Source organism: Vollenhovia emeryi, unplaced genomic scaffold (assembly GCF_000949405.1).
Source record: "Vollenhovia emeryi isolate VEMERY1.0 unplaced genomic scaffold, V.emery_V1.0 DF939143.1, whole genome shotgun sequence".
In the NCBI taxonomy this organism is placed as follows: Eukaryota; Metazoa; Arthropoda; class Insecta; order Hymenoptera; family Formicidae; genus Vollenhovia; species Vollenhovia emeryi.
Window position 1 is genome coordinate 376,501 of NW_011967223.1, and position 22,239 is coordinate 398,739.

A 22,239-nucleotide genomic window follows, 5' to 3' on the forward strand; every position below is an offset into this window, starting at 1 on the left:
CATGTGGCGGCGACCCAGGTCCCGGGAGGGCGGTTCCACGTCTTTCCGTCCTTCTCTTCCCACCGCTGGGGACGGACTCGACACGCTGAAAGTCACGTGCGGAAACCGGGACCGAGGTAAAAAGTCGAGGGAGGTAAGACCTCGGGCCGGCTCAACGTCAACGAGGACGATGGTCCCGATGTTTACCTTGCTCCTTAGCACGTCGTAAAGGAATGACGAGTCTATTTCCTTAGAACAAGTGCTGGCGACGCTGGAGATTATGGCAGGTACGAACGAAGGCGTGATTTATGCGCGAGGACTCTCTTGGAAGGAATCGAAATGTTGACAGACGGACGGGAATGCGGCAAAGAAGTTTCGTCTCTCGGGCATTTGGAAAGATCCCGTCGAAAATAGAGGATAACAACGGCTTCCTGTTCACGTGTGCAAACAAATAGTAAGACTATCGTGTTGAAGACTGTGCGACTCGTCTTCATGGTCGCGCGAAAAGAAATGAAATATGCAATTATTACGGAAATTCATAATGTATGCAATAGCATGATGATTGACGAGAAGGGTGATTATCATAATTACTACGGATTATACGAAAGAGCCCGTGGTAATTATACTTGGTAATTATACTTGGCTTGTGTTCATTAATTTAAAGAGTAGGGCTTAATTTGTTGCGTTCAATCGCTTAGTTTTTACTTAGCGATTACTTTCCATAGTTGTTAGCAATTATATCCATACTTGTGTGTCATTATTCTTACGTGGATTCTTACGTTACACTTCCTCGCGAGACGCGGCAATAGGATGGAAAAGAAAACGGTAATTTCTCAACCGGCTGTCACTTACTCCTGATTTTAAGATCGGTTACATCGCGACACACTTTATTTGAGGACATGTCATGTCTGACGGATGCAATTACCATTAATCTGTTTGTAAAGAAAAGTCGAATACGTTAGAAAACACACTTTTCATTCTGGTTTCAGTATGATTTAAAAAGCATCGAGAAAATCTTGCAATATTAGCGTACAAAATACTCGATACTGTTACCATTTTCTGGTTTATTTACAAGAAACGTAATATAATAATAATAAATACAATAAATGTAATTGACACATAAAGAAATCCGTTAGACACAAGAATACATTTTAATTCCAACTGTATAATTGCAAAGTCAAACAGTAAGAGTCACAAACAATACTGTCTCGTAGAATATAGATTAGAGTCGAGATTAGAGTGCAACGTTCTTTTTTGACTTGTCCCAGTTTGGCCGGGAATTGTTACACGCAGGCGTGGCACACGTGCATGTCTACATGTAAAACGCGAGAAAGCGGAGATTTCTCACCGATGGCGATCAGAAAGCGGAGATGCATCTCGCCCCGTTGTTGGGACGCGGCGGGGCCGGTGATTTTCCGCGGCGCGGTCACGCGAATTCGTGACTGTACGGCCGCGCCGATGTGTCACGCTGGTGTGAAACGTTCCGGCACTAGGAAGTGACCCCGAACTGTCGCGACGGCGACGGGCCGGCCGCGCGAGCGCGTACCTGCTTGCGCACGATGTCCACGAACAATGGAGCTATCGCGGGGATATCAACACGACGGCGGAGTTCGCCCGAGAATCTGACTCCGGCTTCGAAGTGAGCCGGGGCCCCGACCCCCGGGATCCGGGGACGCGGCTTATCCCGCCCGTATCGGCCGGACAGAAATGTCTCAATGCAGATCTCCAAAGTCGTCGGAGAAGGAATCCGGCGGTGGTCGTGGCCGGTCATATCGCCCCGGAAGACATCGAACCCGGGGTTGCGCCGCGCTATCTGTACACGGGGAGGATATGCTTGACATCGCAATTGATGCACGTGGTCCGAACGGGCGTCCTGCGCTCTCTCGGGACATTAATCTTGCGCGTACCGAGCGGGATAAGAAACGAAACGGGAAGCTACGATTCGACATCGTGGATTTTATCAGCGTGTAGCTTCTAACAATGTCGGTATTTTCTTCCTTTTTCCTTACGATTGTTCCTGGATGTTGCAAGTCTGCATTCTTATCTGCAGATCGTTCGATTTCACGTTTCCGTGGAGGACGTTGACGTTTCATAAGCTTGATTAAATGTTCTTGAATATACGAGAGGAGAGTTTGCTTTTTGTCACCAGTAATGATTAAAAATTGAGACGGGAAACTTATAGTCAACCCAGCTGGCTAGTTATTTTATTAGTTTATTACACAACGTTTTGACCCTATTTTTCGGGGGTTCCTTTTCGAGTGATACTAAGTCAGTCATCGTCGTCGAATAAGACAGAGTCGAATTATAAAATATACGCATATGTGTGAGCACTCTGGTTGCTGTGCTCGAATCCAGTTATTGAATATAGTTATAATTAGTAAATTGTAAAATTATGATTTTCATCATTTTCTTTGTTTTCTACAGTTTAATCTCGGTTAAAGACGTGCATCAGTCGTGACAAATGAAATACGACACTGCTATCTATATCATTCTATGTAATTTTAAGATATGATAACTTTATTAATGCCCGAAACATACGATATACGACGATAGCATTTCTGCAAAAATAATTTTCTATATCTGATGCTGAATGTAGGAATCAATAAATTTGACATCGATATACTTACAAAACTAAACTTAAAATATAAATGTGCATCCCGTAGTACTGATTTACATATATTCACGATTCTTAATTCTTTTTATATTTAGCCAGTCTCTTAGAATAAAATCATTTCGTGATTATTGAAAAACAAAATGCATAAATACGTGGATCAGTTGTAGCTATATATGCCCCTCGATAAAACGTGTACGGTATTATCTTCCAATTTTAGTCGAAATTTCACTTGAATGTAACTATTTTTTTGTCCTTAATGTACCATAAGGATCAAGCGTTCCCACAATCGTAAACCTCTCGTCGACTTTCTTAGTACACGGACTCGGTATCAGCCATAAACCCAGGGAAGTCGTAACGTGCCAAGGTCATCGCGAGTTCCGCGCTTTCTTCCTAAATTCGGAGACCTGAGACCATGGCAACGGCGACCCCGCCCAAGAGTGATTTCTCCTAATCGACTTTCGAGAGCCCCGTAAAGCCAACGATCGTAAAATTAAACCGTCGTCAAATGTCATCGTGGATCGCTCGGTTTCTCGCTGCTCTCACGGCGAGTACAAAGCGAATAGCTTGAAATTAGGAAACGCGCAATTAAATCACTTTTAATGTGGCCGAGACATCGCGTAGCTCGGCTACTTAAAAAAAAAGATACAAATTTATGCGCGGAGGGACGCAATTTATCCGTTAATCAATAATTCTTGTTACTCTGTGGAGGCCAATAGCCATTCAACGATCATCGAGGAATAATTTATGGTGATATAAAACGCGTAGCTTCCAATCTACGAATTCATTGAACCGCATTAAATCGATCTAACATTTTAAACTCTGAAAGTACAGGTCGCTCTTTTGCTTTTCTACGATATATCGATGATTGATGATGGTTCCAGCGCGTACGAAAGCAACGAACATAAAAATAATAGCAGTTATAAACTCGAACAAATGTTTAACGCAACGTGGCGTTTCGAACTGCAATAAATCGACGACACCAAGTTTTCGGCTATTAATTCTCATGGATCAACCTACGAAAAATAGACCTTGTCGCTATATATTGGGCAATTTGTTTGCAATGTCAAATATCAAGAGTACAATCTTCAAATTCTCCTGATAAATTCCTCTTCGCTAATTATCCCATGGATTTTATTAAAGAAAAGTTTATGTAGCATTAACTGAAGTGGGGATGCAATTTATATTTATGTGCAATTTTGAAGCGCAATTTACCGAATTCCTTGAATCTCCGATATATAAAATTTTGTAATTATTAATTTCTCTTTTTTACACCTCGCCCTCCGAGTTTAATTAATCGAAAAATGTTTTATTTTAGTATTCCATCGGACAGATTGTACAATTCTATACTGTCTTGTATCAAGTACACGTAATTCATATTGTCTTATGTTGCGCTATACATAAGTCAGCTTGGTTCCCGAGTCGAAATTTTGGTACTATTTTGACACTTAAGGATAATTTACACCTACTTAGCTGATCTGTACACCTAAATAGACCAGCAATAACCTACTTTGACATTATATTTTTTTATTTCTCCCTTAAATCTTTAATTCTAAAAATTTACTTTAGCTCCCACTTAAAAGGACCTACTTCAAAGCTAAATTGGCAAAAGTAGAAATTTCCGACATTATCCGTTTTAAAGTAGGAGTAAATTTTGCACTTGAAGTTCGGCCTCTTTTACCGTCTTAGATCCTACTGTATAGTAGAATTAAAAGTTCAACGTAGGGCCAAAATTTCGAAATCTATAAGATGAATCGACGGCGCTAATTAAGCGGCCAGATCGCGACAGCAGCGGCATCGTGTCTCGCTCGTGTTATCACCTGTTGAGCCGTGGCGTGAACGCAAAGGGTGAAAGCGGTAGCTTGTCGCGCCTTTCGACGTCGCGTTTGATAAATCGACGGACCGCGCCGCAGACGAGGCGCGAGCTCCGAAAACACGTGCGCTCGCCTCTCTTGCGCGTTCTCGCCGGCGAACTATTTCTTTCGACGTCGGCCCTCTGATCTTCCCTCCCCGGCTCCGACACCGACACTCCCCCGTCCGTCCGGCCACTTTACTGCCTCCGTCCCGCGCCTCGCGCGACGCAGGCGGTGGAGGCGGCTTTTAATAGGACGCCCGGCGTCGTGGCGCGCGTGGATCGATGAACTTTGGCTATAGGCGGGCTAGAAAACCCTCTAATAAAAGTCAAAGTCGGTCCGCTCGCCACATTTCGCAGCCAGCTTTCTGCCACGCCGTTGTATCGAAGCGAATCCACGAAACGACTCGTGAATCGAGAAACATAAACGATCACCAGATATGATAATCGGCAAAAGAGTTCGAGATGATAAAAATCGCGTACAAACACGAAACGCGATTTCGACTCTCTTTCATTTTTATCCCCGATCTCGCGTAAAGATTTCCGTAGCGTAACTTTTTTCGCGAAATTACGTAGCGAAACGTGGTGACACCGTTCGGAAACTGGAATGTTACTTCGCGATTCTTATTATCGGCGAGAGCTCGCCGGAGCTCTCGAGATTGATCGAGGGAGAGAAAGAGAGAGAGAGAGAGCTCTTTCTTGAGACGGCGGAGGGTTTTATGTGCCCCATTCCCCCTCGGAAACATCGCGCTGCGCGAGTCGACGACGAGAAGATACGGATAATGTTGTGCGATAGATAGGAGAAATGCAACGACGGGAGAGGCGGCGAGTGATACTCATAAAACGGATTATATTCGTTCCGGGCAAAAGAAGAGACGTCGAGAAAATGGGAGGGACGATTTGAGAGATACATTACCTGAGATTAATTTGCGACGAAAGTTTATGAAACAATGAAACAGCCACTTGTTTTCTATTTATCAGATTTGTAAGTTTTTCATTACAAGACATGGAACGTGTCCAGTCACGCGTTAGTGTACAATAACGTAATGTACAACGGTCTTAACGTCTAAGGTTTTACTGCCATAAAATTATTAATGTATCGAAATTTTGGTATTATTTGGACACTTTTAAGGATATTTTACACCTACTTAGCTGATACACCTACATTGCATAGACCAGCAATAACCTACTTTAATGACATTATATTTTTTACTCTCTCTTGAATCTTCAATTCTAAAAATTTACTTTAGCTCCTACTTAAAAGGACCTACTTTAATGCTAAATTGGCAAAAGCAGAAATTTCCAACACTATCAGTTTTTAAGGAGGAGTAGATTTTTTACTTGCAGTTCGACCTCTTTTACTGTCTTAGGTCCTACTGTATAATAAAATTAAAGGTTCAACATAGGGCCAAAATTTCGACTCGGGTAAAGTGTTGCTTAAGAGATCCAATCTTACGGCAAGCAACCTCGAATAATGATAGAGCTCCGATAGTGATTTTCTCACACTGACAACTTGGAAAATTGCATTCTTCGCGAAAGCGGGTCTCCGACTGAACGAGTTCCGTATCGCGGGGAGGGAACTACGATCTTATCGAGCGTTTCATCGTTATGCCAGCACTATTTCCGTCGACTGCGCTATAGTTTTCGAGCAACCGACGGCCGGTGATTCATCCCGTTGCACTTGAATGCCACTCGACGCGTGAATCATCTTTTTATATTATTAAATACGCGACTCGCGCGGTGGCCGCGGAGGCTGCGGCGATCCGGCAGCCCCTCGTGACGTAGGAACTATCCTCGGTCTCGTTAATCCCTTAGCGAATCGCTCTGTTGTTGACGCGCAGGAACGCGCGAGATACCCTGTCGATAATGGATTAGTTCGAACGGCCACGGCTAAAATGGAATTGAAGAAATTATTGGTCGTTCGCCGGTATTTTTGTTCGCGACACAGTTGAGACTCGTCGACGCAAATGGAGCTTTATCTCTCCGAGGGGGATAAGACCGCCCGACGCCTCGTTAACTAACATCCCCCTCGCCGCCCCGCGGTCCCGGGCTGCGTTACACCGGGACCCGGGGGCAGCGTTTTCTTCCCCGGCACTTTTTCCAGTAACACGCTCGCGCGATGATTGCCCCGCTGCACTGCGCCGGCCGCGGCAAAAAGACGCGAGAGATTGGCGTAACAAATGCGCGAGATGCGAATGACGCAACTATGCCGTGGCCGCTTTTTCCCCGGACGGAGGAAACGCGCTCGAATTCCGGCACTCGTTTCCGCCTATCTTCTACCTGCTCTCTTTTTCCCGACGCAAAGTGCGCATTACCCTAAGTGCAATTGGCGAATTTGATTATTATCTGAGAAGAATTTAATTAACATCAACATCAAGGGAAATTAAGCTAACGTGTGTTCGCTAACTTTCCCGAAGGGGCAGCTTCCCCGTTTCACTTTTGCATCGCATTCATTTTCTTCTGCTATTCTTTTCTCGATGTCAAAGAAACGTGCAGTTATATCTCAATTGTGAATTTTCGTCAAGTTATGTATAACAATCCAAGAACGATAATTGCCATATTGATCTAACATTATTTTAAAGCATGTTATTTAAATGGGACAATTGAACGTTTCATTGTGTGCGTGCATGTTTTATTAAGCGTTGCCTATTTTCACTCGCCAAGCTATCGGTCTGCGCGTCTATCTTTAAAGCAATTTATTAAGTAATCCAAGTATAATTTAAACGAATAATCGAGATTATAATTCTCTCGGATATCGGACGAATTGGAGCTAACTGCAAGCCCGTACTTAGCCCGAACACGAGAATAGCCCGCGCGAGACGAATCCGTCGGGCGACAGAGGCGACGGAGACCGCGCGGAGGAAGAATACGATAAATATTTGAAGTTAACTAATAATAACGTCGCGAGTCGCCTTAATGGAGAGAGACGGCCAAAGACGCCGACGCGACGATGACGAGTCACCCGCACGCGAGACGCATTTACGTAACGCCTTAATGTCGTGCATTAGGCGGGCCGGGCTCCGGTCCTGGTCTTCGTTCAGGAAGTTGTACGAGTACACATTTACATCGTCGCCGTCGCCGCCGCAGCGTTTTTGAATATCGGGCCTCGTGCAGGAACGTTGCCGTGCGCGCCGCAGTTGCAAATGATAGGTGTGTAGGCGCTAACGACCAATTATTGCACCTCGCAGGGTAGCACGAATACATGCGTGTGAAAACACGGGATATTGCCGTGAGAGATCTCCGAATCGCCGGCGTTCCGAAGAATGAATGGCTGCGAAAATACAGAAGAATTGAAGGGTCCGTGAATCGCGTAAATCCGCCTTTTCAAATGTTACTGGAGAGCCCCCGTGTGCCTCCAGGAGAGCCAATCCGTGAGTTTTATCTGGCTCATGTGTATGCAATGTTATTTCAGATTGAAAATCAAATAGCCGGATTTCGCGTTAAGTATGAATGAGGTATGAATGCACGTCCGTCACGCTGAATGTACCAGCGTCTGTTTACGCCGACGCAAATTTTAGGTAGCTCGTTTGTCGGAACTTAACGACGGGCTGGTTTTTTTACACTTCAAACATTTTTCCAGCAGGGTGACCGAATGCGGATCGGACTCCGCACCCAGAGAAAAGTTTCTTTGAACTTTGACCCTGTTAGGCTTTTTATTTAATTTCAAAGAAATAATTTCTTCATCTTAAGCAAAATTTTATTTGATTAACTAATAAGAATATACTGCAATGTCGCCGGCAGTAATTAACAAGTTCGGTGTTTTCTTGACCATACTGGCATTTTTAATAATACAGAAAATTTATTGCGAAAGATATTACCCCAGGGTTTGAACCTGGACTTCCCTACACTCTAGGCGGGTGTCTCTTCTTACATGCCTCAGTGGTCGAATTAGTGAGACGCCCGCCTGGAGTGTAGGGAAGTCCAGGTTCAAACCCTGGCTGAGGTAATATTTTTCGCAATAAATTTTCAATATGTTCAAGAAAACACTGACGTTTACTTGATTAAGACTGAAATTTTTAAGAAAATTAATTCATATCTATTTCTTCAAATCTCGCAAATGTTTTAGTAGAAGTAAATAAAAATTTAGTAGCCTCAAGGAAACTTGATTTCAACGTGACTCATTCGTTTAACCTAAATAAATTTTTTTTTCCTGGTGCAAATGGCGATCAACAGCTTGACGAGTCGCTAATAAGCGACATAAAAATACGTCGATGCCTTTTATGATATCGACAATGTAGTATAAAGTTGTAAGATTAAGTGAATCACTAAAATCTCACTTATTAGCGACTCATCAAAGTTTCATCCGCATTCGGTCACCTTACCCTAAACCGGGGGGGGGGGGACGCTGCTGTCTGCTATCAATCGGATAAAATAATTCTTTGATGAAAAGATGACGCGCGTGCCAAGCGAGCACCCGGATAACGCGCGGAGAGAATCGATAACGCGGGAAGTGCGCGCGCGACAAATCCATTGTACATCTGCCTCGCGGCGCGATCGACACCGACGGAAATTGGAAAGTGCAATGCGAATGCGACTGTCGAGGCTGGCAGGGTAGGAGGGGAGGGGGGAGGGGTGACAAAGGGCCCGCGTGTATCGGAAATAAAATCACCCTCGGGGGAACCAATCACGGCGCGACGTACGGTGCCTCTCTGCGGAGCACTTGCAACTGTCGGCCGAGTCGGGCAGGTGCGAAGGTCCCGATACGCCCTTCCGAGAAACGGACTTTAACGATTCCGCGCCCCGGAACGCGTTATACCCACGTACCGCCGCTCGGATTTCACGCGGAAAATTAACGCTTCCCCGCGCCCCCCGACCTTGCCTCTTCGTCGAACGATTCTTGGCACGTGGGCGAGGAGTAAAGCCAACGGTACACGATACTAGTTTTCCTACTGGATTGCTTACGAGAGCCAATCAGGATTTAGCCTCAAATCACCTGATCTAAGACTCCGCATCCTTATTCTCTAAAGCAATCCAGTAGGAAACATAGTATCGTGTGCCGTCCCGAGACGAAATTTTGGCCCTATGTTGAACCTTTAATTCTATTATACAGCAGGACCTAAGACAGTAAAAGAGGTCGAACTGAAAGTACACAATTTACTCCTACTTTAAAAAACTCCTACTGATAGTGTTGGAAATTTCTGCTTTTGCCAATTTAACATTAAAGTAAGTCCTTTTAAGTAGGAGCTAAAGTAAATTTTTAGAATTAAAGATTCAAGAGAGAGAGAGAGAGAGTAAAAAATATAATGGCATTAAAGTGTGTGTAGGTTATCGCTGGTCTACGTAGGTGTATAGATCAGCTAAGTAGGTGTTAAAAACCTTAAAAGTGTCAAAATGGTACCAAAATTTCGACTCGGGGTTGGCTCAATTTCTTGCCAATTCAGCCGCGACTTCTTAATCGCGACTCGTGGAACGATTCGATTCGATTCGATATTCGATATTCTCGCTATTCAAAAGCTGGGATGTCGCTTGGAACGGTAAGCTAAATTATCACGTTAGCAGCTTAATCTTGACCGTGGAACAAAACAACGTTCAAGGGCGATAAATTCACGTGTCGACGTGAGTGCGCGAACTAAATTTATATCTCCGTTTACGATTTTGCGGTCTCGCGAATATTACGACTTGGTGCGCGTCGCGCACCAAGAGCAGGGAAAGAGAAACGTACATCATACACGGGTACAATGCCCATTTGAGGAATGAACATGATGAATGAAAGAGTCAAGCGGTGGTCCCGAAGCCGTAACGTCCACGCACCGTCCACGGTGTCCTTTTTGCGTTCGCTCCTTTCCCCCCTTTTCTGTCTCCCCCTTTCCTTTCTTTTCTTCTTTCCGCGCGCTCGCTCTCTTCGCGCTCTTTGACGCGGCCCCGGCTTTGATATTCCTGCCAGAATACCGCGCCTACAGTTGGTGCACGAGCGTCCGTTTTATCTGTGTCTCCCCGCCTTCCCTTCGCCGGAAGCAGGAGCGCATCCGTATGTAAAGCAACGAGACTCAAGTTCCAAGTTTACAGCTCTGTCAAACGACCACGCGTAACGATCGCGGCCGGAGTACTTATTAAATTTCCTAATTGAGAGCTGGCGAGAGGAGGAAGATGCGCGAAAGCTTCGCCGGACAGTCGTCGAAAGAGACATGTACAAAATTATTATTGTTTGATACAGGCCTGTTTTAATTTATTAAAGAAAACTGTTCCTGTGGGTAACGCGCGTAGAAAAACAATAGTGCTAATATAAGCCGCGAAACTTGGCCAAGTCCCTGCGTCGCCTCGTCTTATTTTCTTTCTCCGGTCCTTCTGCATTTCTCTCCTCCACGCGGGCGCACGCGGGTACGCTGTTCGCACCGAGGTTTCTCACCGAGAGAAACCTCACCTTTGTCCCGCCGTCGAGCTCGCGCGGAGCCGCGACGCCTGGAGAATCGCGCGCGACGTTGATCTCGCGGAGCCGCGCGGGATCCTCTCTTTCAGTTTGACGACACGCGAGGGTCAAGGATCGCAAAACGAAAGGCGCTCTTTGTGGACGAATATATGTATCGCCTCGTTGCTCGCCCTCGGTCCCAGGCAGGTTAACCCGCTCCTCCGCTTTGTTCGCGCTTTCGTCTCAACATAGTCTCGGCGCGAATCCGGCGAACGGCGGATCGTGACGATTGCATTAACCCTCCCCGATGCACTCGGGCGATCGAAATAACCTGCCTGCGTGCTACATATAATTTTCTCGTTGCACGCGTATAATGGCGAGGACGTTGACTTGTTAACGGTACGGACGCGAGCGGTATAAAAATTCATTTCGAATAATCTTTTTCGATCTTATTTCCGCGCGAGAGAGTTGAACGATAGCTAACGTCCCAAATTAATTCGTATCGCGATCATAAAATATATTGCATATCGTACGGCAAAGTGGAAGCCGTTCGAGAGAAGCGCAATTTCGGTTATCGACGTTGAAATTAGAGGAACGGAAAATTGCCGTCGCCGAATGGCTGACAGAAATCCGCAGGAACGATTCGAAACGATGGTGAAGGATCGGAACACGCCCACTTTTTCGCGATTCCAATTAGGAAGACCCTCTCGCAGGGCTCGCTTGGTAGTTGATTGGCGTCGGCTAGACAGTGGTGGGAATTAATGAAGACAGTTAGAGGTGGAGTGTTATGGCGCGGTGTCGGCGACCAAATCCACTTTTGCACTCGTACGGAAATCACTTGGAAGATTGCTGCTCGATCGTATTCGACCGATGTCCCGTCGCTGATAATGCGATACTTAAAAAAAACATTACGTGCAACATTTAGCCTGACTTGAATTTTTTTTTTTCGACACTTAAGATTATTTTTAATTTACGTATCTACGCAAGTCAAAATTTTGATACTATTTTGACACTTTTTAAGGATAATTTACACCTACTTAGCTGATCTATATCTATACACCTACATAGACCAGCAATAACCTACTTTGATGACATTCTATTTTTTACTCTCTCTTGAATCTTTAATTCTAAAAATTTACTTTAGCCCCTACTTAAAAGGACCTACTTTAATGCTAAATTGGCAAAAAAAATTTCCGGCACGATCAGTTTTAAAGTAAGAGTAAATTTTGTACTTGCAGTTCGACCTTTTTTACTGTCTTAGGTCTTGCTGTGTAATAGAATTAAAGGTTCAACGTAGGGGCAAAATTTCGACTCGGGTACCTTGTCTTTATCTCTTTCGACTTTTCACGTCTCCCACGTTCGTGCCGGATGCTGCGATTATCACAAATACTAGGATCAAGCGTAACCAATGAGCCGCTTAGCGTACGATTGTTATTTTCTAACGCGATCGAGAAAAAAAGAAGCTCTACAGGTTAAAAGCAATAATCTTGCGTTAAATCGTAAATAATGTTCCCAAAGCCGGGGCTATCTCGCACTTGGTCATCTCCATCGATAGAGAAACGGCGATCACGTTTTCCTACCATTCGACGCGCCGTTATTCTCAGTCGTAACGCCGGACCGGCGGGGAATCGCCGAATAATACACGCGTTCAATAATATATCGTTAGGACGATCCCGGTGTATGGCGATCGCGCATAGAGAACGCGCGACTATGAAACGGGGCTCGATGTCCATTGCGTGGTACTTTCGAATCTCGGACGGGTCACTGGCGAGGTGGCATACATATTCATGCCGAGTGTTTACCTAAGGCCAGAAAAGAACTGTTAAGAACCGAGGCGAGGTATCACATTAATACGAGGGTACTCGAGGGATCCTACGAATACGTAGGTATATGCAAATGACACACCGCTCCTCGAGGGGGGAGATCCTTTAAATCACACATCGGGGCTACCAATAACACGTCCGGCCGACGTGCGCGTATAGAAGAGTCGTTCTTTGTGGCGGCTAGGAGAAGAGAATGGAGGAGAGGAGGAACGAATGTGGCGATCTTATTTTATAGCTCGCGACGCCCGAGAGAGAGCAAGAAAAAGAAAGGCCGGGCATCAACGACGAGCGCGGCGGGACGGCGGAAAAAGGCCCGGATTACCGTCGAACTTTCGCGATTAAGAGGAAAGAGACGCGACGAGGCCACTAACCCGGCGACGGCAATAATCGGACGAGTAAAAAAATCCACCGTGCGGAGGAACGGGGGTTTCGAGCGGGGCGAAAAGTTAAACACGCCCGAGACACTTGCGTGTTTCGGCGGAAACGGCGATAAAGCTGCTCTCGCTCGTATCGTCTCCTCCGCGTTACATTATCCGCGACGGCGACGACTGCGACGACGACCTGAAAACCTCTTGCTCTCGCTTCGCTCTCGAGGGAGTCGGGAACACGGGACTGAGGGAGCACGGCGCGTTTTTATCACGAGTAATTCAGGCTGCCACGTACATATACGGTCTTCAATAAATTCGTGAATGGCCACGCCGCGGACGGAACGTCCTACACGCCCACGCACACCCACACACGCGTCCCGCCGTACGTGCACGCACATGCACGCGCACACGCGTGCGGCCCGGGCGCCCTCGTGCGCGGTCGTGCTCGGGCCGTTGTTACGCCTAGGGTACCGGGGCCTCGACCGAGACCCGGACCGGGGATGCCCCGGCGAGAGGGCGGAAGGGAGAAAGAGAGAGAGAGAGAGAGGGACGACGAACGAGAGGGAGCGGATATTATCGCCAAACGTTAATTTGCCCGAGGTCCGGCCTACCTTCCAATTTTCGAGCTCTTACACGCCCACTTACGAGATTGTCCGTTAACGCTCCGAAACGCCGGGACGCGTACGCATTTCCCTCTGTAACAGCGTCGCCGCGCGTGTCTCCCGTGACAAGCGCGGGGCCCGTACACGCGCGCGTGACGCGCTCATACCTCCCGTCCACGAGCCTCATATCGTACCTGCGTATCATAGCGTTTGACAAATTTGCGGTCGACCCGCGTCATCGTGTTCCCGTAGAAGGAAATCGATCCACGATTATCGATTTCGTCGATTGCTTTTAGTTTTACAGTCAGAAAATAAGCGCAACGAAATGAGTCCAACTGCAGTCTGAATAGGATTGAAGGATTAAATAATTGAAATTTTTATTTCTACTTAAGGCGATGATTCTGCACTTTTGGCACCTCTTGCTTTTAGAACTGTCAATTCGTGAAAACATGTGTGTACGAACCGACAGCGTTTCACTATTCGGACTGAATCAGAGAACAGCTTGGTATCATAGAAATTAAGTTTAGAAGCCTAACAAAAAATCTATTCACTCGGATAAGTTATAGGTTACCGTAAGCTATAACTTATTCGAGTGAATAGATTTTTGTTAGGCTTCTAAACTTAATTTCGAGGTCACTAGGCTGTTCTCTGATTTATTGTTAGTCCGAATAGTGGAGCACTGTCGATGCGTACACAAAAGCCACATAAATTGTATATTAGACAAATGTTTTCACGAATTGACGGTTCTAGGAGCAAGAGGTGCCAAAAGTGCAGAATCGCTCCAGCATCCCCTTAAATCTTATTATAATAAATCGCAGTTTGTAGCTAAAGCCAACGACACAGGATACTATTTTTTTCTACTGGGTTATTTATGAGAGCCAATCAGGATTTAGCCTTAAAATGGCCTGATCTAAAACTCTGCACCCTTATTGGTTCCCGTAAGCAATGCAGTAAGAAAAATAGTATCGTTTGCCGTTGGCTCGATCTATCCTATAAGTAATAAGCGCACAAGGTTTTAATATCGACGGAACGAATTGAGCTTTGTAAAAAACTTGAAACGTATCTATGGTACAGAAATATGTGCGATTTGCGGCTCACATCATCCGTGGCCGACCGGGCGAGGTCCAATTGCGGAAGCGCACGTGAGATAGCACGAGAACAAGCAACAAAAATGTCTGTACGCCTCATCGCCGTGCGTGCGATGTGCTGCCGGCTCGGATAAACTCTAAACACGTAAGAACTTTGCGCGCTACCAGCGCGAAGGCAGATACGCGTAAGAAAGGGCGAGTGATAGAGAATAAATACGGTTGTACACGTGTAAAGCTCCGGCATCGCGGCTCGGATGCGCTCGCGATGCGTCCGCAAAAAGCAGACGCGTGTCCGACAGTGCGTGCATCTATAAACGGCGTAAACGGCGAACGGCGCGAGGAATCGAGGCTCGCGTAAAGGCCGAATCAGACTAGCAATTGCCGACTCGGATTGGATTGATGAGTGACGATTGTCCTCTAGCCAATGAGAGTCGATTAAATCACTGGTTGCTGGGCTCTCATTGGTCAGAAGACAATCGCCAATCCCAATCGAATCCGGTTCGACAATTGCTAGTCTGATTCGGCCTTAAAGCTTATTCTACAATGGACGCCAAACGCAAGACGCTAAGCCGCGACGCAAGAAATCGGCCAATGACAGTCGATCATTCTTTTCATACTTGACTGTGACTGGTCGATTTCTCGCGCCACGGCTTGGCGTCTTGCGTTTTGCGTCCATTGTAAAATAAGCTTAAGTGAAAAACCGCACGCCCCGACGTCCAGCGCGATGCGCGGTGAAATATGCGATACCGTTGAGCGAAATCACGGGACGAGGCATTTTCTCGCGCGTGCATGTAGTACAAATATTTCTCCAAGATATTACTGACAGATTAAAAATGGATAATGATAGATAATGAACCTTTGAATCTATGGATAAATGTATAAAACACCTTAGCAGAGGAAAGTCCTCTATTCTGATATGAGATAGTAGGTGTCCAACATCCAAATTCAATCACAAATCTTTCTTCGCGACAATTACACGATCTAACAATAATTTTTCACCAAACACACTTCGCTACAAGACCAATAAATTCATAGTGAAGGAAACAAATGTTGCCTATTTATTTAGCAAAAACCCTGCTATCTCATATCAGGAGCTTATCTCATAACAGGGGACTTTCCTCTATATTACTACAATGTAATATAAAATATATAGGCGTGTTGGGGATTGGAGCACGAGGTCTTATACCGAGTTTCTTCGCGACTTACAATTTTATTGAATGACGGCGCAGTTCTCGCCGATTCGCGAACGCGAAATAGGTCGGCGCGAAATAGGGAGGGACGTCGGCTGTGTTGCGTAGACCTCGACTTGCGGGGCGCGTATTAGCGTGTGCGAGAGTGCTCGCGGTAAGAACCGGTTATATAGGAACCGTCCGCCACCTCTTCTCTCTGCGCCTTCTCCTCTTCTTTCCTCTGCTCATCCGCCGACCTTTCGTTCCTCCATCCTCCCCGGAGTTATCCTCATCGACGAACCCGCCGCTACATAATGCAGCGACGTGTGCGCATTCGTGTGCGCGCGCGCGTTTGTGTGTATGCACGTGTGTGCGTATCGGCCGCTAGGCTAAGCGCATACCCGCACGCGTAAATGTACAGGGTGTGCGAGGTCGGATAGAGAGTGCCAGGCCAGGTGAAACCCACGATCGTTTCAATGAACTGAACGCGTCGATAATGTACGACCTGCCATTGGTCAGACTAGATCTGTCCCGTTTAATTGTGAATAAATTGTACTTTAACACGACGTAAAATTGAATTCTCCACTCAATGGCGAAAGGCGCTGGAAGGGTGAACAGTCGTCTGAATTTTCACTCCGTTCGCGAAAAAGTTGCCCGTTCAGGGCAGACGCGGGTTTGTTTCTGAGACATCCTGTACAACAGCCGGTACGTATACTTGCGCGATGCTTCGACACCATAGGTGCCTGCCTATCTGACGTCGGATGCTTACGAGGGCGAGTCCGCGTCTCTTCTTTTTCTCCCTTTCCTGACCTGGCTACCGACAGGCCGTAGGGACGCTGGTCTCTGTATAGTCCCTCTCGCCTCGCCTCTCCCAGACTCCACCGGAGGCGTCGGCATCTCGCGAATGTTTCACGGATAGTCCTGTAACTTGCCGCGCGGAAACGGCGGTATGCGTTGCATCGCCGTAGTTCGCGAGAAATATCATCCTCCTCGAGAAGCGTGCTGCACGCTTCCCAGACCTTCAAGATTTTTGATTAATCGCGTATTACAATTTCGACGTGCGGTTTCCAAATGCGACAATAATGCGTTTATACCCACTGTGTATCTACTAATGCTACAATAATCTACTACTGTTCGAATATAAGTGGCTAGGGAAAGTCTACCACGTGCTGAATAAATAATATTATAAAGTCCTCCTTGCCTTATCCTCAGCGTTAGACTAAGGATAGATTTTATGCCGAGGTGCGAATCTTGCTAATCAATCCGTTTCTTTTTGTGTTACAGATTTCGAATAGACAACACAGATCACATAATTGACGTGAACAAAAACAACGCAATGTTCGAGTACGATCAAGTTAATATAATATGTCCTGTGTATCCGCCGGACTCGTACGTCGATGACGATGCTGAGAAGTACATCATCTACAACGTGAGTGAACTTTTGAAATGTTTATCTTAATATCGATAGCCGAGCTAACGGCAGCAGCTTCGATGCGTTTATCCGAAAACGGATTCCAAACTGTAACGCGGTGACGTCTAATGACACCAATCATACGGGGCTTAAAAATATTGTCGATCGCAGTCTGCCAATGTTTAGACAGCTGCTGCTACTTGAAACTGGTTCTTTAACCCGCTTCCATTATGTCCCCAAAACGACATCCGCTCTTCAGCAAGCGTATCCCGTGCTACCGAAATGTAGATTTATCGATAAACCGAAAGAAATACTGGGCAGATATATCTGCCTTCTCCGTTTTAATCTCGATTCGATGCGTAGATGTCTCATCTTTGAACGAGAAAGATCGTACGCGATCTATTCCGTTTCTTAATCGTTCTTTTTTAATTAGTCATTTTTTTCGCCGCTCCATTTTACTGGAAGTACCTTCACCTCTATTCGCCGCAGAAATGTTCTTCAAGTAATTACTCCCGGCTAAAAGTTAATTTTGATCCCGAGAAAAAAAAACTGGTGTCGGTGCCAAGACGAAAATCGTGACACCGTATTCCCGATTGATACGTTTTTACAAACTTTCGTTCTCCCGATAACCAATTCCGGATGCCGCGGCAGATTCTCGGCTTTCACGGACGTGGCCATCAAACATTCCGATGGCGTCCACCCTCTGGAGCAAAGCAAAACCTCCCAAAGACCATTCCTGCGTCGTCGGCGACCTAATCGTTTCGATCCACTTGATTGTCCCTCCACTCTCCGCCATCCGTTGTCCCATTGTCTCCGCGGTTCTTCCTACAGGACGATTAGCTCCAACAATGAAGCCCTCTTGTGCAGAAGAGCACGGGAATCGGCTCGCCGGGGGGGAAACGCTAAGATGGCACCTTTCACAGTAGTCAATCAGCGATCGGTGTCGCCGATCCGCGCGTTGCCCCGCATCGCCGATCGATTATACCGTCGCAACTGACCGCACGATTTCTCTTGGGCGTTTTGCAGGTGTCCAAGGAGGAGTACGAGACATGTCGGATAACGAACCCGAGTCCGCGGGTAATAGCGGTGTGCGACAAGCCGCGCAAAACGATGTACTTCACCATCACGTTCAGGCCGTTCACGCCGCAACCCGGGGGCCTCGAGTTCCTCCCGGGCCACGATTACTACTTCATCAGCACCTCGTCCAAGGACGATCTCCACAGGCGCATCGGCGGACGGTGCACCAGCAACAACATGAAGGTCGTCTTCAAGGTCTGCTGCGGCAACGACGCCGAGACCTCGTCGGCGACATCGCGCAACAACTGTAAGTATTCGGGATAGACGGCGCGAAGGGTCGAACGGGTACCGAAACTGACTTACGAGCGGAAAGAAAGGTTCTGATTTTAATTAGACAACTCTTTGTCACATTTGCGAAGCACACTTGTCGGGAATATCAAATAGCAATATTGATTTCGAGAGCGAAGATGCCGAATGGCGATGGATTTCCTTTGTTCTCCGAGATCCGAGGGGCCACAATTCGCGTGACGATTCGCTGCGCGGGTTCACTCGCGTGCGTTTCTTCATTTGCATCGCATCGCGCACCGCCCGCGAGACGGTGCCCGAAACGCCAGGCTCTTTTTCCCATGGAAGGCGCAATTATATTATAATTTCTCAATTATCATAATCTAAAATTACAGGCGTCATTTGCACGAGGGACACCGCCTTTTCATTCCGCGTGTAAATCACGCTCTCGGCTCTTCACGCTTTCTCGTTTCCGCGCGACCTCCGTCGAAGACGCGCACCCCGGGTGAGGAAAAAAAACGTAGGCGGGGGATCGCGGGCACGAAACAGAAATGGCCCATAAATTCATTATCCCGTAATCAGTTACGTGAGAGGAACGGGCTACCATAACAGGCGGCGTACTCGTTCGTTCGCCGATTCGTTCGCCATCCTTTCGAGGCTCATTTTCTCCTCTCGTCCGTCCTCGTATCCACCTCTCGCCCCCGTTTCTCCTCCTGTCGTCCGTCCCGCCGTCCCGTCTCTTTCTTAAATAATCCCTATCGATTATAATCCTCACCGTGCGTCATTTGTTGCGGCCGGAGGGGGACCAATTCTGTGTCCCGGGGCACAATAAATTCTACCATTTCATTTCGCCCCGCTATTCTCTCCCCAATTCGTTCCGAAGCATCCTCGAAGCGTCTTCCCGCTCCTTCGGTCCCTCTCTTGCCTCCCCCCCCCCCAGGCCCCCCTTTTCTCTTCCTGCCACCTCCGCCCCGGCAGAGACGATTCATGCGCCATAATGACCAGCTATTTTGCTGGCCGGGAACTCTGAACTCTCTCTCTCTCTCCTCTCTCTATCTCTATCTCTTTCCTCAGCATCTCGGGCATTGAAGATTCCACGGCGAGACCCGACCTCGCGTTCACGGTAGACGTCGAGAGTTCGCGCGCGGCTACTTCCACACAATTATATCGCCGGGGGGTGCGCGTACCTCCTCGGCCGCGAGTTTTATTTCCGAGGGGTTAGCAGGTACAGCGCCAAGTTGTGCGCTCAGAATAACGCGAAGACTATCGGCGGGCGTCCGCGATGGGAAAGTGTGAAGATGACGAAGGTTGCCTCTCGCTGCATTTAATCGTAGTTTCTGAAACTTGTCCGTACTTCTTTATACATTAAAACCGAGTTGAGGATTTTTTCTTCGCGTTCTTTTAACAGCGTGCTTACCCTGGAGATTAAAGGAAACTTGGTCTTATGCACTGAAAGATTCAGTTATTTAGCGTGGAAACCAGCAAGTCGAAAACACGAAACGATTTCTCATACTGCTTACAAATATTTTATTTAAACGTTCAAAGAACTTGTAAAGCCCGCATAAACAGAAGATACGTCTGAATGCATGGAACAAATAACTGTCGGAGAAATAAATCCTCTGCAACACTACTAGACACTTTGTTCGAGCATTTCTCTCGAAATGCTTCTTTGAGGTAAACATTTTTATAATCAACCGTGCGCAGACTCTTCCTTGAAAGATATACAATTACCTGCCAACACGCGCGATCCTTTCTAAGAGTACGATCGCGCTGAAACCGAACGAGTCTTAGGAGAACCAGCCCCGTCCTAAGATGTTCTCAACGATAAGATACTCCAACGTCATGCTTGAAGCGGCTATTTCGGCATAACGATACGAATTCCCCCCTCGGCCTGCCAAGCCGCGTAAAAAAACCAGCTCGTTGTTCGGTCACGCCGATTGTCCCTCGGCATCTACGCTCGCGTAGCGACCGAGCTCGAACGAAGAGCACGGAGAAGAGACGGGTGCGCGATCGCCCTAACGCCGTGCCGTCGGTTTTCCAGCCGTAGCCGTGACCAGCAGCACCGTGTCCAGCAGCAGCTCGACGAGCACCGCGGTTTTGGGCGGCGGAGCCGCCGGCCTGCCGCCCCCGCCGCCGCCGCCGATCGTCTACAGGGGCGGAGATCGATTCTACCCGGGGGGCAGCATTCATCATCATCACGATCATCATCAGACGGGCACGGCGGCGCCGACCCTGCCCCACGTGCCCCCGCCGGCCATCTACCCCGTGCATCCGCACCAGCCGCAGCAGCCGATTCACAATGGACCGCCGTCCTCGATCACGCCGCCCAAGACATCGACCGGCCAGAAGAAGAAGAACAGTACGTATCGTGTCATCACCGTCGCACCGTCTATCTATCTATCTATCTATCTATCTATCTATCTGTCTGTCTGTCTGTCTCGTCCGTCCGACGGAATCTCGCTTCCTCGCGCGAGACGGCCTCGCTTTTGTGCCTCGCATTTCGATCCGAGTCACTTGGGACCGATACCGGTCCGGCGATCGGTAGAGTCATCGGCTAGTTTATGACAGTCGGATCAATCCGTCGCTATGGCTTTTTCTTAAGTCACACGTGCGTTCGAAAGTGAAACGCGTCGCGGTAATTATCGGCGATCGTTGCAAATTGACATTAATTGATGGTCGAAGCATTGGCTACGTTCGCCATGTCAGTCGGGTTTTTCTTAGTACACGTTCACTTGAAGCTTCGCTCGATGATGAGCGAACGTTGCTCATCATATCTTCTACTGTCTACAAAATGTTAGCCTTGGATATCCAGAGTAAACTATAACAGAAACAACGACTGTCAGTTATTGCCGGTTGTATTCTTCCGAATTCTATTCCGTTTTACGCGCTCGGTCCAGCTCATTCGTGGCCGACACGAAGAGGCGAGTGGATTTCTTTATTTCTGTTGAGCCAGAAATTATTTCTGAAAATAAAGAGAGAGGATAGATTTGCATATTTATTCGACGTCGCGTTTACGGGGCGAGATAAGGGCCGAATCGGCGCATTTAGGTGCAAATGCGCGAGCCGTAAATACGCGCGCCTCCGCATACGCCAGGTGGGGAGGTTGACGAGGCGCAATGTCAAGATCCGATCGGATGCAAACCGAACGAAAGCCATCTGTCGATCTCGACGCCGCACACCCTTCTTCTTCGCGTCGACGTCTACGATATAATTTGACTTCTAAATGCGCCGCGTACGCGCGCATTTGCATTTCGCCGATAAGCCGCGCGCGCGGATCGCCGCTCACCCATTAACGGTGCCGTGTTTCCGAGACGCGGCACGATAGAGGGAATACACGTTCCCAGGGTGTCGACACGAAATTGCCAGGGATTTCGTTTCCCTCTCGCGGTCCCGCGTGAGGTATAATCATGAAAATTTGAGATGCGACTTGAACATTCTCGCAAGGATATCCTCGCCGGTGTACCTCGAGATATAGTTAGATTCGCAAGTCAATCTCGATTGGTAGATTAAAATGTACGTACAAATTATTATTTTTTATTTAATTACTCTTGTTAAAAAACTCAATCGATTAATTTACACAAATGCGAGACTCGAGTGATGCAATGAAATGATATGAATTTTATAATTCTATTTCTCGTCCTTCGCTTTTCAACTTCGTATTGAAGTGCTCACCTCGAAATATAGTCCC

The 22,239-nt window shown here is 47.2% G+C and overlaps 1 protein-coding gene across 1 annotated transcript in view; it reads left to right on the top strand.

Annotated features, from left to right (window-relative positions):
- Positions 1-20,939, top strand: part of LOC105566615 (ephrin-B3) — a gene marked incomplete at its 3' end in the record, with an annotated part of 48,862 nt that extends 27,923 nt beyond the window's left edge. The window contains 3 exon segments of the mRNA XM_012020758.1: positions 17,123-17,267; positions 18,276-18,573; positions 20,593-20,939. Coding sequence (XP_011876148.1) covers positions 17,123-17,267; positions 18,276-18,573; positions 20,593-20,939 — 790 coding nt within the window.
- Positions 20,940-22,239: the final 1,300 nt, after the last annotated feature.